This window comes from Prionailurus bengalensis, chromosome D1 (genome assembly GCF_016509475.1).
Source record: "Prionailurus bengalensis isolate Pbe53 chromosome D1, Fcat_Pben_1.1_paternal_pri, whole genome shotgun sequence".
Taxonomy (NCBI): Eukaryota; Metazoa; Chordata; class Mammalia; order Carnivora; family Felidae; genus Prionailurus; species Prionailurus bengalensis.
In genome coordinates, this window is record NC_057346.1 from 22,605,001 (window position 1) to 22,623,831 (window position 18,831).

The following is an 18,831-nucleotide window of genomic DNA, read 5'->3' on the forward strand; positions in this document are numbered from 1 at the left end:
TTAGGGGGAAAGCTGTCAGTTTTTCCCCATTGAGAATATTAGCATTGGGTTGTTCATATATGGCTTTTATGATCTCAAGGTATGCTCCTTCTATCCCTACTTTCTTGAGGGTTTTTATCAAGAAAGGATGCTGTATTTTGTCAAATGCTTTCTCTGCATCTATTGAGAGGATCCTATGGTTCTTGTCCTTTCTTTTATTTATGTGATGAATCACGTTAATTGTTTTTGCAGATATTGAACCAGCCCTGCATTCCAGGTATAAATCCCATTTGGGCGTGGTGAATAATTTTTTTAATGTATTGTTGGAGCCGGTTGCCTAATATCTTGTTGAGTATTTTTGCTTCCATGTACATCAGGGAAATTGGTCTGTAGTTCTCCTTTTTAGTGGGGTCTCTGTCTGGTTTTGGAATCAAGGTAATGCTGGCTTCATAGAAAGTTTGGAAGTTTTCCTTCCATTTCTATTTTTTGGAACAGCTTCAAGAGAATAAGTGTTAACTCTTCCTTAAATGTTTGGTAGAATTCCCCTGGAAAGCCATCTGGCCCTGGACTCTTGTTTTTTGGCAGATTTTAGATTACTAATTCGATTTCCTTACTGGTTATGGGTGTGTTCAAATTTTCTATTTCTTCCTGTTTCAGTTTTGGTAGTGTATATGTTTCTAGGAATTTGTTTCTTCCAGATTGCCCATTTTATTGGCATATAATTGCTCTTAATATTCTCTTATTATTGTTTTTATTTCTGCTGTGTTGGTTGTGATCTCTCCTCTTTCATTCTTGATTTTATTTATTTGGGTCCTTTCCTTTTTCTTTTTGATCAAACTGGCTAGTGGTTAATCAATTTTGTTAATTCTTTCAAAGAACCAGCTTCTGGTTTCATTGATCTGTTCTACTGTTTTTTTGGTTTCGATAGCATTCATTTCTGCTATAAACTTTATTGTTTCCTGTCTTCTGCTGGTTTTGGGTTTTATTTGCTATTCTTTTTCCAGCTCCTTAAAACATAAGGTTAGGTTGTGTATCTGAGATCTTTCTTCTTTCTTTAGGAAGGCCTGGATTGCTATATACTTTCCTCTTATGACTGCCTTTGCTGCATCCCAGAGGTTTTGGGTTGTGGTGTTACCATTTTCATCGACTTCCATGTACTCTTTAATTTCCTCTTTATCTTGGTTAGCCCATTCATTCTTTAGTAGGATGTTCTTTAGTCTCCAAGTATTTGTTACCTTTCCAGATTTTTCTTGTGGTTGATTTCGAGTTTCATAGCGTTGTGGTCTGAAAATATGCAAGGTATGACTCAATCGTTTTGTATTTACTTAGGGCTGATTTGTGTCCCAGTATATGGTCTATTCTGGAGAATGTTCCATGTGCACTGGAGAAGAATGTATATTCTGCTGCTTTAGGATAAAATGTTCTGAATATATCTGTTAAGTCCATCTGGTCCAGTGTGTCATTCAAAGCCATTGTTTCCTTGTTGATTTTTTGATGAGATGATCTGTTCATTGCTGTGAATGGGGTGTTGAAGTCTCCTACTATTATGGTATTACTATCGATGAGTTTATGTTTGTGATTAATTGATTTATATATTTGGGTGCTTTCACATTTGGTGCATAATTGTTAGTTCTTCCTGGTGGATAGACCCCTTGATTGTGATATAATGCCCTTCTGCATCTCTTGATACAGCCTTTATTTTAAAGTCCAGATTGTTTGATAGAAGTATGGTTACTCCGGCTTTCTTTTGTTGACCATTAGCGTGACAGATGGTTCTCCATCCCCTTATTTTCAATCTGAAGGTGTCTTTAGGTCTAAAGTGGGTCTCTTGTAAACAGCATATAGATGGATCTTCTTTTCTTATCCATTCTGTTACCCTATGTCTTTTGATTGGAGCATTGAGTCCATTGACGTTTAGAGTGAGTACTGAAAGATGAATTTATTGCCATGATGATGCTTGTAGAGTTGGAGTTTCTGGTGGTGTTCTCTGGTCCTTTCTAATCTTTGTTGCTTTCTTTTCTCCCCTCAGAGAGTCCCCCTTAAAATTTCTTGAAGGGCTGGTTTAGTGGTCACAAACACCTTTAATTTTTGTTTGTCTGGGAAACTTTTTATCTCTCCTTCTATTTTGAATGACAGCCTTGCTAGATAAAGAATTCTTGGCTGCATATTTTTATGATTCAGCACACTGAATATATCCTGCCACTCCTTTCTGGCCTGCCAAGTTTCTGTGGATAGGTCTGCTGCAAACCTGATCTGTCTGTCTTTGTAGGTTAGGGACTTTTTTTCCCTTGCTGCTTTCACGATTCTCTCCTTGCCAGAGTATTTTGTGAATTTGACTATGATATGCCTTGTTGATGGTCGGTTTTTGTTGAATCTAATGGGGGTCCTCTGTGCTTCCTGGATTTTGATGTCTGTGTCTTTCCCCAGGTTAGGAAAGTTTTCCACTGTGATTTGCTCACATAACCCTTCTACCCCTATTTCTCTCTCTTCCTTCTCTGGGACCCCTATGATTCTGATGTTGTTCCTTTTTAATGAGTCACTGATATCTCTAATTCTTAAATCGTGCTCTTTTACCTTAGTCTCCCTCTTTTTTTCTGCTTCATTATTCTCTATAAGTTTGTCCTCTATATTGCTGATTCTCTGTTCTGCCTCATCCATCCTTGCCGCAGCTGCATCCATCCGTGATTGCAGCTCAGTTGTAGCATTTTTAATTTCATTCTGGCTATTTTTACTTCTTTTATCTCTGCAGAAAGGGATTCTAGGGGCGCCTGGGTGGCGCAGTCGGTTAAGCATCCGACTTCAGCCAGGTCACGATCTCACAGTCCATGAGTTCGAGCCCCGCGTCGGGCTCTGGGCTGATGGCTCAGAGCCTGGAGCCTGTTTCCGATTCTGTGTCTCCCTCTCTCTCTGCCCCTCCGCCGTTCATGCTCTGTCTCTCTCTGTCCCAAAAATAAATAAATGTTGAAAAAAAAAAATTAAAAAAAAAAAAAAGAAAGGGATTCTAATCTATTTTTGACTCCAGCTAGTATTCTTATTATGGTGATTCTAAATTCTGGTTCAAACATCTTGCTTATATCGGTGTTGGTTAAATCCCTGGCTGTCGTTTCTTTGTGCTCTTTCTTTTGGGGTGAATTCCTTCCTTTTGTCATTTTGAAGGCGGAAAATGAATTAATGAGGTAGAAAAATTGAAATTAAAAAATGTTAAAATTAAAAAATTAAAAACACGCACAGAAACAAAAATTGAATAAATGATGCTAGATCCTAGGTGTGTTTTAGTTGGGTGTTGAAAGTGGTTTGACAGATTACAGAAAAAAAGAGGGGGGGGAGAAAAGGAAATCGTTTGAAAATTTGAAAAGAATACACTGAAGTAGACTAAAATGAGATGAGGGGAGTAAAACAGAATTTGAAAAATATACACAAAAGTAAAGAATATAGTAGAAAAAAATTAAAGAAAAATATTTTTAATAAAAATTAAAAACAAAATGAAATTTGTCTTTCTGTATTCAAGAAAAAGAAAAGAAACGAAAAAGAGGAAAAAGAGGAAAAAAAGGAAATCATTTAAAAGTTTGAACAAGTGAATACACTGTGGTAGACTAAAATAAAATGATGGAAGTAAAATAGAATTTGAAATAATTTACATAAAAGTGAAAAATGAAGTAAAAAATTTTTAAAAATCTATTTTTGATAGAAATTGAAAGTAAAAATGAAGTTTTTCTCTTTCTGCATTCACGAAAAAGAGAAAAAGGAAATTGTTTGAAAATTTGAAAAGGTGAATACACTGAAGTAGATTAAAATAAAATGATGGAAGTAAAATAGAATATGAAAAAATTTACACAAAAGCAAAAACTATAGTAATAAGAATTAAAAATATTTTTAATAAATTTGAAAATAAAAATGAATTTTTTCTCTTTCTGTATTCAAGAAAAAGAAAAGAAGTGTAAAAGAGAAAAAAAGAAAAAGAAAGAAAATTGAATAGATGAACCTACTAACAGATTGAAGTAGGACTGAAATTGCTTCATTTTCCCCTAGAAGTCAGTCTATATAGCTCTTTATACTCCATAAACTAAGCCAGCTGTGAGACTTTTGTTCTTGAAGAATGAAGTTGGCCCAGTTGGGCGGGGCTCAGTGTATCAGCTCCGATCTCCACTAGATGGCGCTGCTAGCCTACTGGGGTGCATTGTTGCACGCTCCTAGGTGCGTATGCGCGGGATCGGTGAAAATGGTGCTGCCCAGCTACCCAGTCTGTTCTCCCAGATCAGCAATGGCACACCAGCACTGTCTTCAGCTTTTGTCCACTCCCCGCTTTTTTACTCTCTGTGACCAGGCCCCAGGCAGTACCTCTCTCCCAAGTTTTGTCTCAGATGCTGGAGAATTCCTTTAACTTCCAGTTATCATTCTATTTTCATTACTTTTTGAATGCTAATAGCCTTGATGGTATTACAGTCAATTCCTCCCCTTCTTCATTTACAAATTAAGTCCTTTTTTGAATAAATGTAGGTTTCTAGCTAAATAAAACACTCTGGGAAAGAAGAATTGTGTGTCTACCTGTGACAAGCAGTATAGCATATTTTTAACAGCTTGAGATTTACAGTCATTTGAACGTAGGGTTAATCTAGGCCACCTCCTAGTAGGTGTATGGCCTTAGGTAAGTTGCTTGCCTTCTCTCTGCCCCACTTTCCTTCCTTATAAAATGGTGATAGTAAGAATCTATTTGGGTTGTAAGGATAAAGGAGACATCTATATCTTTACCCATATATGTATTAACGTAAGTTAGATCATAAGATATATGCTTTTTTAACATGCATGTGGACTTTATTTTTCAGCCTTTTCCATTGTATTTATAGTGTAAAAATCTTTACTTTTAATGAAAACTTAAAAAAAATTCAGGCATGGGGCCCATCTGGCTGGCTCAGTCAGTAGAGCATGTGACTTTTGATTGTAGAGTGATGAATTCAAGCCTCACATTGGGCATAGAGCTTACTTAAATAAATTCAAGCACATAAAAAATTATATAAAACATATAATACATATTATAATAAGATAAAAATACAGCAACCACCTGCGTAACAACTTGGTTTCAAAAATTAAACATTATACATATGTATACCACTCGAAGCAGTGGTGTTTATAATAGCAAAAAAACTGGAAACAACCTAAATATCTGTCAACAATAGAATAGATAAATTATGAAATGGATAATTTATAGGTACAAGTAATGACATGGATATAAGTTTCATAGAAGTATTTATACCAGTATGATTCTATTTATAGGAAGTTCAAAAATATGTAAAATAAAACATATTATTTGAGAATAAACAAATATGGGAAAAATTACAGGAAAAAAGCATATTAAAACCAAAATCAGAATGGTGGTTACTTATGAGAAGGTAGAGAAAGAAAGAAATTGAGGGAAGTAATTACAGGGCATTTCAAATTTTTTTTTTTTTTTTTACATTTATTTATTTTTGATAGAGACAGAGCACAAGTGGGGGAGGGGCAGAGAGAGAAGGAGACACAGAATCCAAAGTAAGCTCCAGGCTCTGAGCTGTCAGCACAGAGCCCAACGCTGGGCTCGAATTCCCAAACCACGAGATCATGACCTGAGCCGAAGTTGGACGCTTAACCGACTGAGCCACCCAGGCACCCCAATTAATTACAGGGGATTTCAAAGGAGATATGAAAGTTCTTAAATTGAGTATTGGGTAAATGGGATATGCTCACATCCTGCATATTCTGTAAACATTCTTTTGTTTCTATTCAATATTTAATCATCTTTTTTATTTTTTTTTTATTTTTTTTTATTTAAAAAAAATTTTTTTTTTCAATGTTTATTTATTTTTTGGGGGACAGAGAGAGACAGAGCATGAACGGGGGAGGGGCAGAGAGAGAGGGAGACACAGAATCGGAAACAGGCTCCAGGCTCTGAGCCATCAGCCCAGAGCCCGACGCGGGGCTCGAACTCATGGACCGCGAGATCGTGACCTGGCTGAAGTCGGACACTTAACCGACTGCGCCATCCAGGCGCCCCAATAATCTTTTTTTAAAAAGATAATGTTACTGGGGCACCTCGGTGGCTCAGTCGGTTGAGCGTCCGACTTCGGCTCAGGTCATGATCTCGCCGTCCGTGAGTTTGAGCCCCGCGTCGGGCTCTGTGCTGACGGCTCAGAGCCTGGAGCCTGTTTCAGATTCTGTGTCTCCCTCTCTCTGACCCTCCCCCGTTCATGCTCTGTCTCTCTCTGTCTCAAAAATAAATAAACGTTAAAAAAGAAAAATTTTTTAAAAATAAATAAAGATAATGTTACTAATATAGTCCAAGTCCTGTGTATGCCTTCTCAAATGTATTCCCTTTTCTTTTTCTCAGAGATAACCACACTCCTCAATTTAGAATTGATTACATGCAGTTCTCTAACCTGAGTGTTATGTTGCAGACATAAGGAAACAATAAAATCTGAGGAATGCTGCAGTCATCCATTAGTATTTTCAGTGATTAGTAACATAGAAGTAACTTGGCACTCTAACTCTCAGTGGTTTGTCAAGATTGTGTCATGTATGGCTATTAAAAGGATAATTACAGTAGCTACCTCCCAATTCAAATACAGGTAAACATCAATGGATTATATATCATATTGTATGGATATATATATATACCTGATTTTAAAGAATCAGTCCCCTATTTTAGGACATTTAAGTTGTTTCTAGCTTAGAAAATGGAACAGTGATGTCTGTTCTAAAGTTTTGCGCAGTCCCTGTATAAAACTTGGGTCATGTTATAATGGATATTTGCTATGGCCCTTGTCCTTTTTTTTCCACGCATACCCTATTCCGTGTCAGAACTATAGATAGACCTTTTCTTTTTTTAAACAACTTACCTACATAGTTTTCCTTCCATACATGTGTAACAAGATTTTACCATTTCTTTATTGGATATTTAAGCTATTTACAGATAATACTGCTAGGAATATCCTTGTGTTTGTGAATTTGGGGGATTATTTCTGTGTTTGTGTTCCTGGAAATGGGAATTGCTAGTTTAAAATTCTTTTTTAATGTTTATTTATTTTTGAGATTGAGAGACCGCACAAGAGGGGATGGGCAGTGAGAGAGAGGGAGACACAGAATCTAAAGCAGGCTCAAAGCTCCAAGCTGTCAGCACAGAGCCTGACATAGGGCTTGAACCCACTTTGAACTGTGAGATCATAACCTCAGCCAAAGTGAGACACTCAACCGACTGAGCCACCGAGGTGCCCCAGGAATTGCTAGTTTAAAGAGTGAATATTTCAATTTTGACATCTTTTGATAGATTGCCCTCTAAAAAGGTTATACCATTTGACACCTTGATAATAGGGGGTCTTCTCTCACTCCTAAGATTAGGTTAGATTCCCTTGCTATAAGATCTAGTAATATCCTATGTTTTTATAACTTTCCCAACAGTTGTCTGTTGTTAATCTTCTTTAGTAATTCACTTACCTGCATTGGCTAGCATAGCATCAGTCAGTTGTGGTGGATATTCACTAAGCACAGGGTAAGTTGAAAGTTCTGCTTGTAGTTTGTGTGTGTTAAAGATGAAGTTAGAGGAAATTTGCCTTTCTGGTTTATTTTCTGTGCGTAGTTCCTCCTCCTTTTCTAAAGTTAGCCACTTTGACACGAAATTTTAACTGTTTGTGGATCTTTAGTTTTGGTATGTCTTTACATATTTTCTTCCTGCTCTGTGGGTTTGTTTGCTGCTGAGAAAGTTGTACCTGGTTTGTTATTGATGTCTCCTTCCAGCCCTTTGTACAAGTTGATGAAGGACTTGGCTGTGCTTTCAGCCTAAGACTATAGTGCCCTTTTTACAGAAGGACAGCCCCTTTTGACTCCATTGTCTTTAACCTGGTCCAAACTGTTTTGTGTATTGATGATTTTTCTTTAGTTAATAGAAGCTCTGAGGACTTTTTCTAGGTTTAGCTAGGTGAAAATGTCTTTTATTTCTTTTAAAATGTCTTTTTTGTCATTTTAAGGTAGAAAAGTTCTACAAACTTGAAGTAACACCAGTGATTTTCCAGTAATACTTAATTCCTTTAAGTATATCTATTTACAAAACATCTTTATTAAGTGCCATTCATTTTTCCTTTGGTTTAGATAACCTCAAGATCTCTGACTTTGGCTTGGCAACAGTGTTTCGGCATAATAATCGTGAGCGTTTATTGAACAAGATGTGTGGCACTTTACCTTATGTTGCTCCAGAACTTCTAAAGAGAAAAGAATTTCATGCAGAACCAGTTGATGTTTGGTCCTGTGGAATAGTACTTACAGCAATGTTGGCTGGAGGTAAGAGCTTTTTTTTTTTTTTTTTTAAAGTTTTTTTTTTCAACATTTATTTATTTTTGGGACAGAGAGAGACAGAGCATGAATGGGGGAGGGGCAGAGGGAGAGGGAGACACAGAATCGGAAACAGGCTCCAGGCTCTGAGCCATCAGCCCAGAGCCCGACGCGGGGCTCGAACTCACGGACTGCCAGATCGTGACCTGGCTGAAGTCGGACGCTTAACCGACTGCGCCACCCAGGCGCCCCCCAAGAGCTTTTTAATCATGATGAAACTCCTGTCTATGGAAAGCCAGATTTGTTGTACAAAAATAAATAAAACAAACCAGGGGAATCCATATTTATGTGATAGTATTTTGATAGTAAACTTATTTATAACTAAGTTGGAACTTCTAATGTCAAAGCTTTTTAAAAATCAGTTTTATGAAGAGCTACTAAATGAAATATCACGATAGCAACCTCTTTTAAAATTCATGTGAATGGGGCGCCTGGGTGGCGCAGTCGGTTAAGCGTCCGACTTCAGCCAGGTCACGATCTCGCGGTCCGTGAGTTCGAGCCCCGCGTCAGGCTCTGGGCTGATGGCTCGGAGCCTGGAGCCTGTTTCCGATTCTGTGTCTCCCTCCCTCTCTGCCCCTCCCCCGTTCATGCTCTGTCTCTCTCTGTCCCAAAAATAAATAAAAACGTTGAAAAAAAATTAAAAAAAATTCATGTGAATAATTTTGCAAAGAGTAGGGCAGAAGTAGTTCTTCTGTCTTTGAGGTGCCTCTAAAATTTCTATGAGTTAGCATTCTTAGTTTGAAAACCATATTGAATTAATTTGGAGGAAACATTTAATGGATTTGTATCACTGATTATTTTCCTTTAAAATCTTTACTATATAATGACATGAACACTAAGAAAACTGGGACTTGTTTCTTTTTTAGAATTGCCATGGGACCAGCCCAGTGACAGTTGTCAGGAATATTCTGATTGGAAAGAAAAAAAAACATACCTCAACCCTTGGAAAAAAATTGATTCTGCTCCTCTAGGTAACTGGGTTATGTTGATTGAAAGCACTGATTTCTTGGATAATGAAGACTAGTGCTGTTTGAATTTTTTTCTTATAAATTTTTTCTTTTTAACTTTTTTTTTTTTTTCAACGTTTATTTATTTTTGGGACAGAGAGAGACAGAGCATGAACAGGGGAGGGGCAGAGAGAGAGGGAGACACAGAATCGGAAACAGGCTCCAGGCTCTGAGCCATCAGCCCAGAGCCCGACGCGGGGCTCGAACTCCGGACTGCGAGATCGTGACCTGGCTGAAGTCGGACGCTTAACCGACTGTGCCACCCAGGCGCCCCTCTTTTTAACTTTTAAATAATCACATAAATAGTCTGTGATCCTTGCAGATAGATTAGAAAATAACAATTTTTTAAAACCCTATAATCCCAGCACTGAGCACTCGTTAATAGTTTCTATTAATGTTTCGATATATAGTTCTACACTGTTGTAAAAATAAATAGCAAGTATATGTTTTTTGTATATGTATATAAATGTGTGTGTTTTTACAAAAAATAAGATCATACTACACATGCTATTTTATAACCTGTTTTTTTTTGTCTTAATGCTATAGTCAAGTACATTTTTCCATGACTATAGTTGTAGGTCTGTCTCATTATTTATAAATGAAAGCTGTGATGGTATTTTGCTATGTGGATATGTCTTACTATATGCATCCAATTCACTGTTTCAAAGACTTATATTTAAAAAAAATTTTTACTTATGAAAGAGATCCAGTGATCATCCCTGTAATGCACATACTGTAAATCATTTAATTAAAAAGCAAATCCAGAAATATCAAGGATGTATACAGGTTTTTTGTTTTTTTTTTTAAATATTTATTTTGAGAGAGAGAGAGAGAGAGTGAACACATGTTTGTGAGAAGGGGCAGAGAGAGGGAGAGAGAGAATCCCAGCAGGGTTTGCACCATCAGCATAGAGCCTGGTGTGAGGCTAACCATGAGATCATGACCTGAGCTGAAATCAAGAGTCAGTCGTTTAACTGACTAAGCCACTTTGGTGCCCCTAGGATGTATGCAGTTTTAAATTATTATGGTTTACTTTGCCAAATTACTTTTCAGAAAGTTTGTACCATTTTACCACAGTCTCATTGGTTTATATATTTTTAAAAATATTTGATTATTAGCTTTTTGCCTGTTTTTGTGGATGGTTTATTTTACTCACTTTTTGGCAGGGAGGTTTTCTTATTACTTTGAATTTTTTAAAACATTAATGTCATTAGATCTTTGCATTTGTTACAAATATTTTTCACAATTTGCCATGCATTTTTATTTTGTTTATGCTATTTTCATGTGCAGAAGTTTTATATTTTTATTTATTCAAATCTATTATTTTGTCCTTTGTGGTTTTCTGACTGTATTGTTATGTTTGGCAAGGTCTTCCCCACCCCTAACTTTAGAAGAAAATTCCTGTGTTTTCATATGTGTGTGTGGTTTTTTTTAATGTTTATTTTGAGAGAGAGTGCGAATGGGGGAAGGGTAGAGAGAGAGAGGGAGACACAGAATCTGAAGCAGGCTTCAGGCTCTGAGCTGTCAGCACAGAGCCCACAGTGGGGCTGGAACTCAAAACCATGAGATCACTACCTGAGCCGAAACCAAAAGTTGGACATTTAACCAACTGAGCAACTCAGGCACCCCTTAGTTTATTTTTTATGTAGGTTCCATGCCCAGTGTGGGGCTTGAACTCATAATTCTGAGATCAGGAATTGCATGCTTTACTGACTGAGCCAGCCAGGGGGACACCCCTCATTTGTGTTTTTATACCTTCAGTTTTTCATTTAAGTCTTTGGTCCATTAGAAGATAATTTTGGAGGAGGTTAGAGTGGGAGAGAACAAAAGCATAAGAGACTCTTAAAAACTGAGAACAAACTGAGGGTTGATGGGAGGTGGGAGGGAGGGGAGGTTGGGTGATGGGTATTGAGGAGGGCACCTTTTGGGATGAGCACTGGGTGTTGTATGGAAACCAATTTGACAATAAACTTCATATATTGAAAAAAAAATAATTTTGGGGGTGCCTAGGTGGCTCAGTCGGTTAAGCGGCAGACACTTGGTTTCGACTCAGGTCATGATCTCACAGTTCATGAGTTCAAACCCTGCATTGGGCTCTGCACTGACAGTGCAGAGTCTGCTTGGGATTCTCTCTCCCTCTCTCTCTGCCCCTTACCTGCTCATGTTGTCTCTGTGTCTCTCAAATAAACAAAAAAACCTGAATGAAAAAAAGAAAATAATTTTGGTTTTTGGGAGATGTGTGAGTTCTTTGTCAAAATAATTAAGGTACTTTAGGATGACAGTTACTTATATTACTATCTCTTAAAAAGTTACTAGAAAGTAATTTTTCTTTATAAAACTGTGTGAATGAGGATGTAACTTGACATATTGGCACACTGGAGTTTGGTGTTGAAAATGGATGAGGATTTTTAAATCTTTTTGTTAATGTTGTCAAGTGGGGAGAAACATTTCCACCTGGTTCTTGCTTTACTTGTTTGCAGACAACTGAGCATCAGATCTGGGAATGGCGTTCTCAGATACAGACAGTAGCAAAGAGCAAATGCATGAAATTAAAGCAATAATTAAGTAGCTTTATTCTTTCTCCTCCCTGGAAATAATATTTGGATATAAGGAGATCAATAGAGAATATATTCCACAGTACAAGTTTCTAATTTGCATGTCTCTTTTGTAAATGTTGTCTTAATATTTTATTTTTAGCTTTGCTGCATAAAATCCTAGTTGAGAATCCATCAGTAAGGATTACCATTCCAGACATCAAAAAAGATAGATGGTACAATAAACCTCTCAAGAAAGGTAATATCCTTAAAATACAAGTATTTTTTTCTGTGAAAGAAAAGGCACTTGCATTCAGTATCACAAATCAACAATACAGGATACCTATGGTCTCTGTCCTTATGTAGGTTATAATGTGTAGTAGGAAAAACAGAAATACAAAAAATAATTTTAAGTTTGTTAATAAAGTGGAAAAGCAGAGTACTATAGCTAAGTGTTTGACCCAGTCTTAAGTGACTTAGAAGACTTGTCTTCCTGAGGAAATCACATTAAATCTAAGAACCGAAGATTAAAAGGGACCTAGCCAGATGAGTACTAGCAAGATGAGTGGCAGATTCTGAACAGAGAAAGCAACATTTAGAGAGTCTTAGAGTTTGGCAGGTGATACATTTGAGGAACTTGAAAGAAGACCAGTATGGCATGGACCATGTCTGGCTTGTCATTTTAAGTCATTAGTCGTTAGCATGATGTGTGGTACATTGTAGGCTCTCAGTAAATGTTTGTTGACTAAATGAGTGAATAGAGAAGGGGGAGAGGGAGAGAGGTTTGAAATGAAGTAGATAGTGACCGAAGTGTGAAGGAGGACCTTGTAAACCATGTTGAGGATTTTGGGCTTTAACTTAAGGCCATTGAGGAAGCAAGGAAATGACATGATCGTATATTTGGTTTTAAAAGGTCCTTCTGCCTACTTTTTTTTTTTTTTTCCATTGTTTTTGAAATTTTTTATCCTAGATGTGAGAAGATGGTACCTTGGATTGGGTTAGTAGCAATGGATTTGGAAGGAAGAGGTAGATGCCAAAGAAACTTACAAACTAGAATTGATAGGACTGGTAATTGTTTATATGTAGAAAATGAAAGAGAATTAGGAATCCGGGGTGACTCTTCTGGGGTGACAAACTCAGAAAATGGTGATGCCATTTACTGGGATATAACTTAGGAAAAACAGAATTGGGGAGAAATTTTATTTGGCTTTGGACATGTTGATTTTGAGAAATAAAACTGTCTAATAAGTGTGTGTGTGTGTGTGTGTGTGTGTGTGTGTGTGTGTGTAACTCAGGAGACAGGACCAGGCTTGAGATGTCACTATTTAGTTGTTTTCTGCAAATAGATGATAATTTAAACTGGTAGATGAAATTAAGTATATGAAACCTTAAGGAATGTCAACATTTAAGTGGTAAGTAGAGGCCAGGGACACAGAAAAGTAGCCAAAGAGATGGGAGGAACACCTGGAGAATATGAAAAAAGTGAGGCCAACAGAAGAAAATGTGTGATAGTAGCAAACACTGTTAAGTGAATTAATAACATGAAGCCTGAAAATTTGCCCAGTAGTTATTCATGATCATGGCAGGAATAGGTTCGGTGAAAGGCTAGGAGTAATTTTACTTGATAGTGCAATGATTATAGTCTAAAAGAGAGATAATGAAGCAGAGTATAGACAGCTCATTCAAGAAGTCTGGCTGTGAATGGGAGGAAAGAATGGCTAAAGATAAGTGAGGAGTTTTTAACTCTTCTCTGAATGTGTCTTTTCCCTTTTCCCTTTGTTTTAGTTGAACTCAAGCTCTCTCCTGAGAACACAGCTTCCCCTCAAGTGGTGATGTTTTCTTTCCCACACACTCCTACCCTTGAATCTGGGAGTGGGGCAAGCATCCTTTTTGTCCTTCATTTCTGCTTTCTCCCTTTTTCTCATATTTCTCCCCTCTTCATTTTGAATCTCATATTATCAGACTACTTCCTAATGTTCCCTCCTTGTGACAATCAGTTTCTGAACCCCCATTTAAAACTCCTGCCACATTGTCACTCTCTCTAACGTGACTCTTGTACATTCTGTCATGGCTCTTGGTGATTTAAATATTCATTTGGATGACCCTTCGAGTATCCTGATTTCATACTTCCTTTACCTTCTCTCTAGTGATCTTCTCTTCAGACATCCTGCTTTGACTACTGGCATATTTTTTTTCTGGCTTCCTCCTCTAGTACCCTGACTTCAACAATCCTTTGACCCTACCTAGACTTGAAGTCCATTAATTCTACTTCCTTTTCACTATCTCTTACCTGTCCCCTCCCTAGGTCCTCAGTTCCATCGTCACTACTTTAAATCCCAAGGTCAGTCATTGTAATGACTTCTTTACTTTCAGCTTCAGCTTTCCTGCCCTATTCTCTCTTCATCATGCTTATTGGACAAAACCTAATCCAATTTTAATCCAGTTTTCTACCTGCTCTATACTTACACCTGCACAGCTGATTGCACCTGGACCAAAATACACAACAATGTTCACTTTAAATTCAGGATCACTGATCTCAAGTGAGCCCTTAATTCTGCCAGGCAATTATAATGCATTTCCCTACTTCTTTCACAACCTCAGTCTTCTAAGTCACATTTGTATACCTTTTTTTTTTTTGTTTCTCAACTTCTAGCACCTCCTTCCCCATCCTCACTCTCACTTCCTATTTCACTGGGAAATAGAAACAATCATAAGGCAACTTCCATAAGCTCCCATCACCATCTCCAGCCACCTAACCAGCTGCCTCTGTGCTCATATATTCTGCTTTCTCCTTTGTTGCTATGAATAAATTGTCTGCTCCAGATATATACTAGCTCTCTCTCTTATGCACTAGGCCCATTTCTCTTTTGCCTATTCAGAGACAATTCTTTTGTCTTCCTCCTGCATCATTAATTTTTCCCTCTCTAGTGCTTTCTCATCAGCATACCAGCATGCTGTTTCTTTCCTCTTACTGCCTGATGTATAGTAGGCTTAATAAAATAAAATATTTGAATGAATTAGTAAATAAAATGTTCAGCTAAATGTGTGTGTGTTTAAATGGTTTTGGGACCGTTCCAGTTGAGAGGAGGAGGCTGAAGGTCAAGAGAGAAGGAATGAAGGAGAATCAAGACCCCCTGAGATAGGAGGGCATAGGCTCACGTACAAGTACAGAGATGAACATTTTATGGGAGCATGGAAGAGGGAAGGATGGGTAGCAGTGCAAGTAAATTGACAGATTTAGTAGTGGCAAATTGAGGGAGTTTCTAATGACTTATTTTCTTTGTGCAGTTGGAGATGGTATCGAATGCAAAGCAGTGAGGTGGTGGGGGTGGGTCGTTATGGGAATTTGACAAGAGTATAGAAGTTTTGAAGAGATCATTGTGTAGAAAGAGTATAGAAGTTTTGAAGAGATCATTGTGTAACTAGAGAAACACAGTGTTGAAGATTCAGCTGATGGTAGTAACCAATGAATTTATAGTGGCATCATTTTCTGTATAATGATTATTCTTGGTAAAGCTTTTCCAGGGAGCAAAGAATGTTGGATAGAGCAGATTCATAATATTTATCACCACTGTCATAAATTGTTTTCTATTTTTAAAAGTTCTGGTTTTTTAGCTAGGTCTCTTGGTCTTCGTAGAACACTGTTCTTTTACCATAAATGGTACCATTAAAATTGTGGCCTTAACCCCATACTTGGAACATGCTTACAGGTCAGGATTTGTGAAATGTGTAATTTGATAAGTGAGTCATCATAAGTTTATAATGATCATATTTCTTTTGTAATCATGTACAAAGAGCCACTATTTGTCTTATATAACTATTTTGCTTTAAATACATGGATTTAGATGTGGTTTTACTTCTTGAATTTTCCAGTGGGGTTAGTTGAAGAACATTGCTTAGGAGACTTGAAAATATTTGTATTTATGTTTTCTGTTTTTTAGGGGCAAAGAGGCCCCGAGTCACTTCAGGTGGTATATCAGAGTCTCCTAGTGGATTTTCTAAGCACATTCAATCCAATTTGGACTTCTCTCCAGTGAACAGTGCTTCTAGGTAAGATAAATCAGCAAAGATCAAATAGTTGTTGAATGTAGTACTCCCATAAGAAGTAATGCATATATATATATTTTTTTTCTTAATAGTGAATGTAATGTTTATTAGTGTGAGAATGGTAATGTGATATAAGAAAGGCCAGATTGATTTTATCTAAAAATATATATTTTCCCCATATTTCAATGCCTCAGTGAAGAAAATGTGAAGTACTCCAGTTCCCAACCAGAACCACGGACAGGTCTTTCCTTATGGGACACCAGTCCTTCATATATTGATAAACTGGTACAAGGGATCAGTTTTTCCCAGCCCACATGTCCTGATCATATGCTCCTGAATAGTCAGTTACTTGGCACCCCAGGATCCTCACAGGTAAGGGAATATAGTTTTTCAAATAATAATGAAAACCCTCTAGTTTTTTGTCATAAAGCCTTTTTTTTTAATGTATAAATCTTAGAAATGTTGTATTAACACTTTAACATATACAGATTTTTTTTTTTGCAAAGGAAGGAAGAATTAGAAGATACTTTGATGTATAAGAATCTTAAGTCACAGAAGAGAATTTTCAGACCAGTTAGTTGTGACATGACTGCTTTTGGTGATACCAGATTTATTCAGGTCTCCTCTGTTTGACATGTAGAACCCTTGGCAGCGCTTGGTTAAAAGAATGACACGGTTTTTTACCAAATTGGATGCAGACAAATCTTACCAATGCCTGAAAGAGACTTGTGAGAAACTGGGCTATCAGTGGAAAAAGAGCTGTATGAATCAGGTATGTTTCATTGATTTTCCTAAAGAAAAATGTAAATATTTGAGTAAAAAAGATCATTATCAGTATATTTTCAAAAAAGAAACAATTGAAATTCAAAGGATTTAAGTAAAATGTTGTTTACCTTAAATAATATTGAAAGTCTTCTCTGAGGTTATTAAAAATACTGACTCAAGTCATTATTTTCTTAAAAACTACATATACTTAAATTGTAACAGTAACAAAGATTCCCTTCTATGAAAGATGAATACATTAATAATCCCATATTTCTTCCACCTCCCCTGCTCCCACCTACCAGTTTTTGTTGTTTATGTTATTATGGCATATTTGTATCATTGAAATTCTTTATTTTTTTATTTTTTTTAATGTTTATTTATTTTTAAGAGACACAGAGTGTGAGCAGGGGAGGGACAGAGAGAAAGAGGGAGATAGAACTTGAAGCAGGCTCCAGACTCTGAGCTGTCAGCACAGCCCTATGCAGGGCTCGAACTCCCGAACCAAGATCAGACACTTAACTGACTGAGCTACCCAGGAGCCCCTGTATCATTGAAATTCTAATCTGTCTTTAGGTTTTTCAAAAACTTTAATGTCATGAAAAACAACATGAGGGGAATATTATGTATTAAAGAAGCCTGATAGGGGTGCCTGGGTGGCTCAGTCGGTTAAGCGTCCGACTTCAGCTCAGGTCATGATCTCGTGGTTCACGAGTTCGAGCCCCGCGTCGGGCTCTGTGCTGACAGCTCGGAGCCTGGAGCCTGCTTCTGATTCTGTGTCTCCCTCTCTCTCTGGCCCTCCCCCCATTCATGCTCTGTCTCTCTCTGTCTCAAAAATAAATAAATGTTAAAAAAAAAAAAAAAAAAAGAAGCCTGATAAATAATGTAATGCATGATCTTTCACTAGATCATGGATTTAAAGGGGAAAAAAAGCTTTAAAGAGTGTTATTGGGATGATTGGAGAAATTTAATATGGTTTTTATATTAGATATTATTTTTGTATCGGTGTCAACTTTCTTGGGTGTTATCATAATATCGTGGTTTGTAGGCGAATGTGTTCATAGGAGAAATATGTTGAAGTGAAGTGTATGTCTTCTATAGCTTGGTTGAAAAACTTAAAAAAACACACACAAAAAAGACAAGTAAACATATACTTATCTAGGTTGATAAAATCAATGAAGGATATATGGTTATTTATTGTAGACTCTTTCAGTTGTTTTGTAGATTTGTAAGCTTTCAAAATTAAAAACTAAGGGAAATTGTTACTATGCAGAAATCTGAGAGGCCAGTCTGATTTTCCTCTCCCTTGTGTGCGGTAACTTACTTTTTTTTGGTCAGGTAGATTTATTGAGATAAAACTCACATAACATAAAAATCATCACTTTAACCATTTTAAAGTGTACAATTTTGTGGTTTTGGTGTATTCACAAGATTGTGCTATTATCATCACTCAATTCCAGAACATTCCATTGCCCCCAAAATAAACTTTATACCAATTACTGGTCACTCCTCATTCTTCCCTCCCTTCATTCCCTGGCAGCCACTGATTTCCTTTCTGTCTTTGTGGACTGCCTATTCTGGATGGTTCATATAAGTGGAGTCATATAATGTCATATAAATGGCTCTTTGTGTCTGTGTTATTTTACTTAGCATGTTTTCAGGGATAATCTGTGTTGTTTACATTCATTACTACTTCATTCCTTTTTATGGGCAAATAATATTCCATTATGTGGATAGAAGACTACATTTTATTTGTCCATTTTCCTGTTGATGGACATATAGGCTATTATATGAATAATGCTGCTACATACGTTAAAAAAATTTTTTTTGTAATGTTTATTTATTTTTGAGAGAACAGAGACAGAGCATGAGCTGGGGAGGGGCAGAGAGAGGGAGACACAGACTCTGAAGCAGGCTGCAGGCTCCGAGCTGTCGGTACAGAGCCTGACGTGGGGCTCGAACTCATGATCTGTGAGATCATGACCTGGGCCCAGGTTGGACACTTAACTAACTGAGCCACCCAGGCGCCCCTTATACAAGTTTTTATATGAATTTACATGTGTTTTAGTTTGCCAGGGCTGTCATAACAAAACAGCAGAGACTGGGTGCTTAAACAACAGAAATTTGTTTTCTCATGATTCCAGAGA

The 18,831-nt window shown here is 37.1% G+C and overlaps 1 protein-coding gene across 2 annotated transcripts in view; it reads left to right on the forward strand.

Moving 5' to 3' along the window:
• The window catches only part of CHEK1 (checkpoint kinase 1), a 33,264-nt gene that overhangs the window by 11,383 nt on the left and 3,050 nt on the right, over positions 1–18,831 (forward strand). For both annotated transcript variants that reach the window (XM_043579743.1, XM_043579744.1), the window contains exons 6-11: positions 8,095–8,283; positions 9,201–9,305; positions 12,039–12,134; positions 15,817–15,925; positions 16,117–16,294; positions 16,563–16,694. In XM_043579743.1, coding sequence (XP_043435678.1) covers positions 8,095–8,283; positions 9,201–9,305; positions 12,039–12,134; positions 15,817–15,925; positions 16,117–16,294; positions 16,563–16,694 — 809 coding nt within the window. The remainder of the gene's footprint in view (positions 1–8,094; positions 8,284–9,200; positions 9,306–12,038; positions 12,135–15,816; positions 15,926–16,116; positions 16,295–16,562; positions 16,695–18,831) is intronic.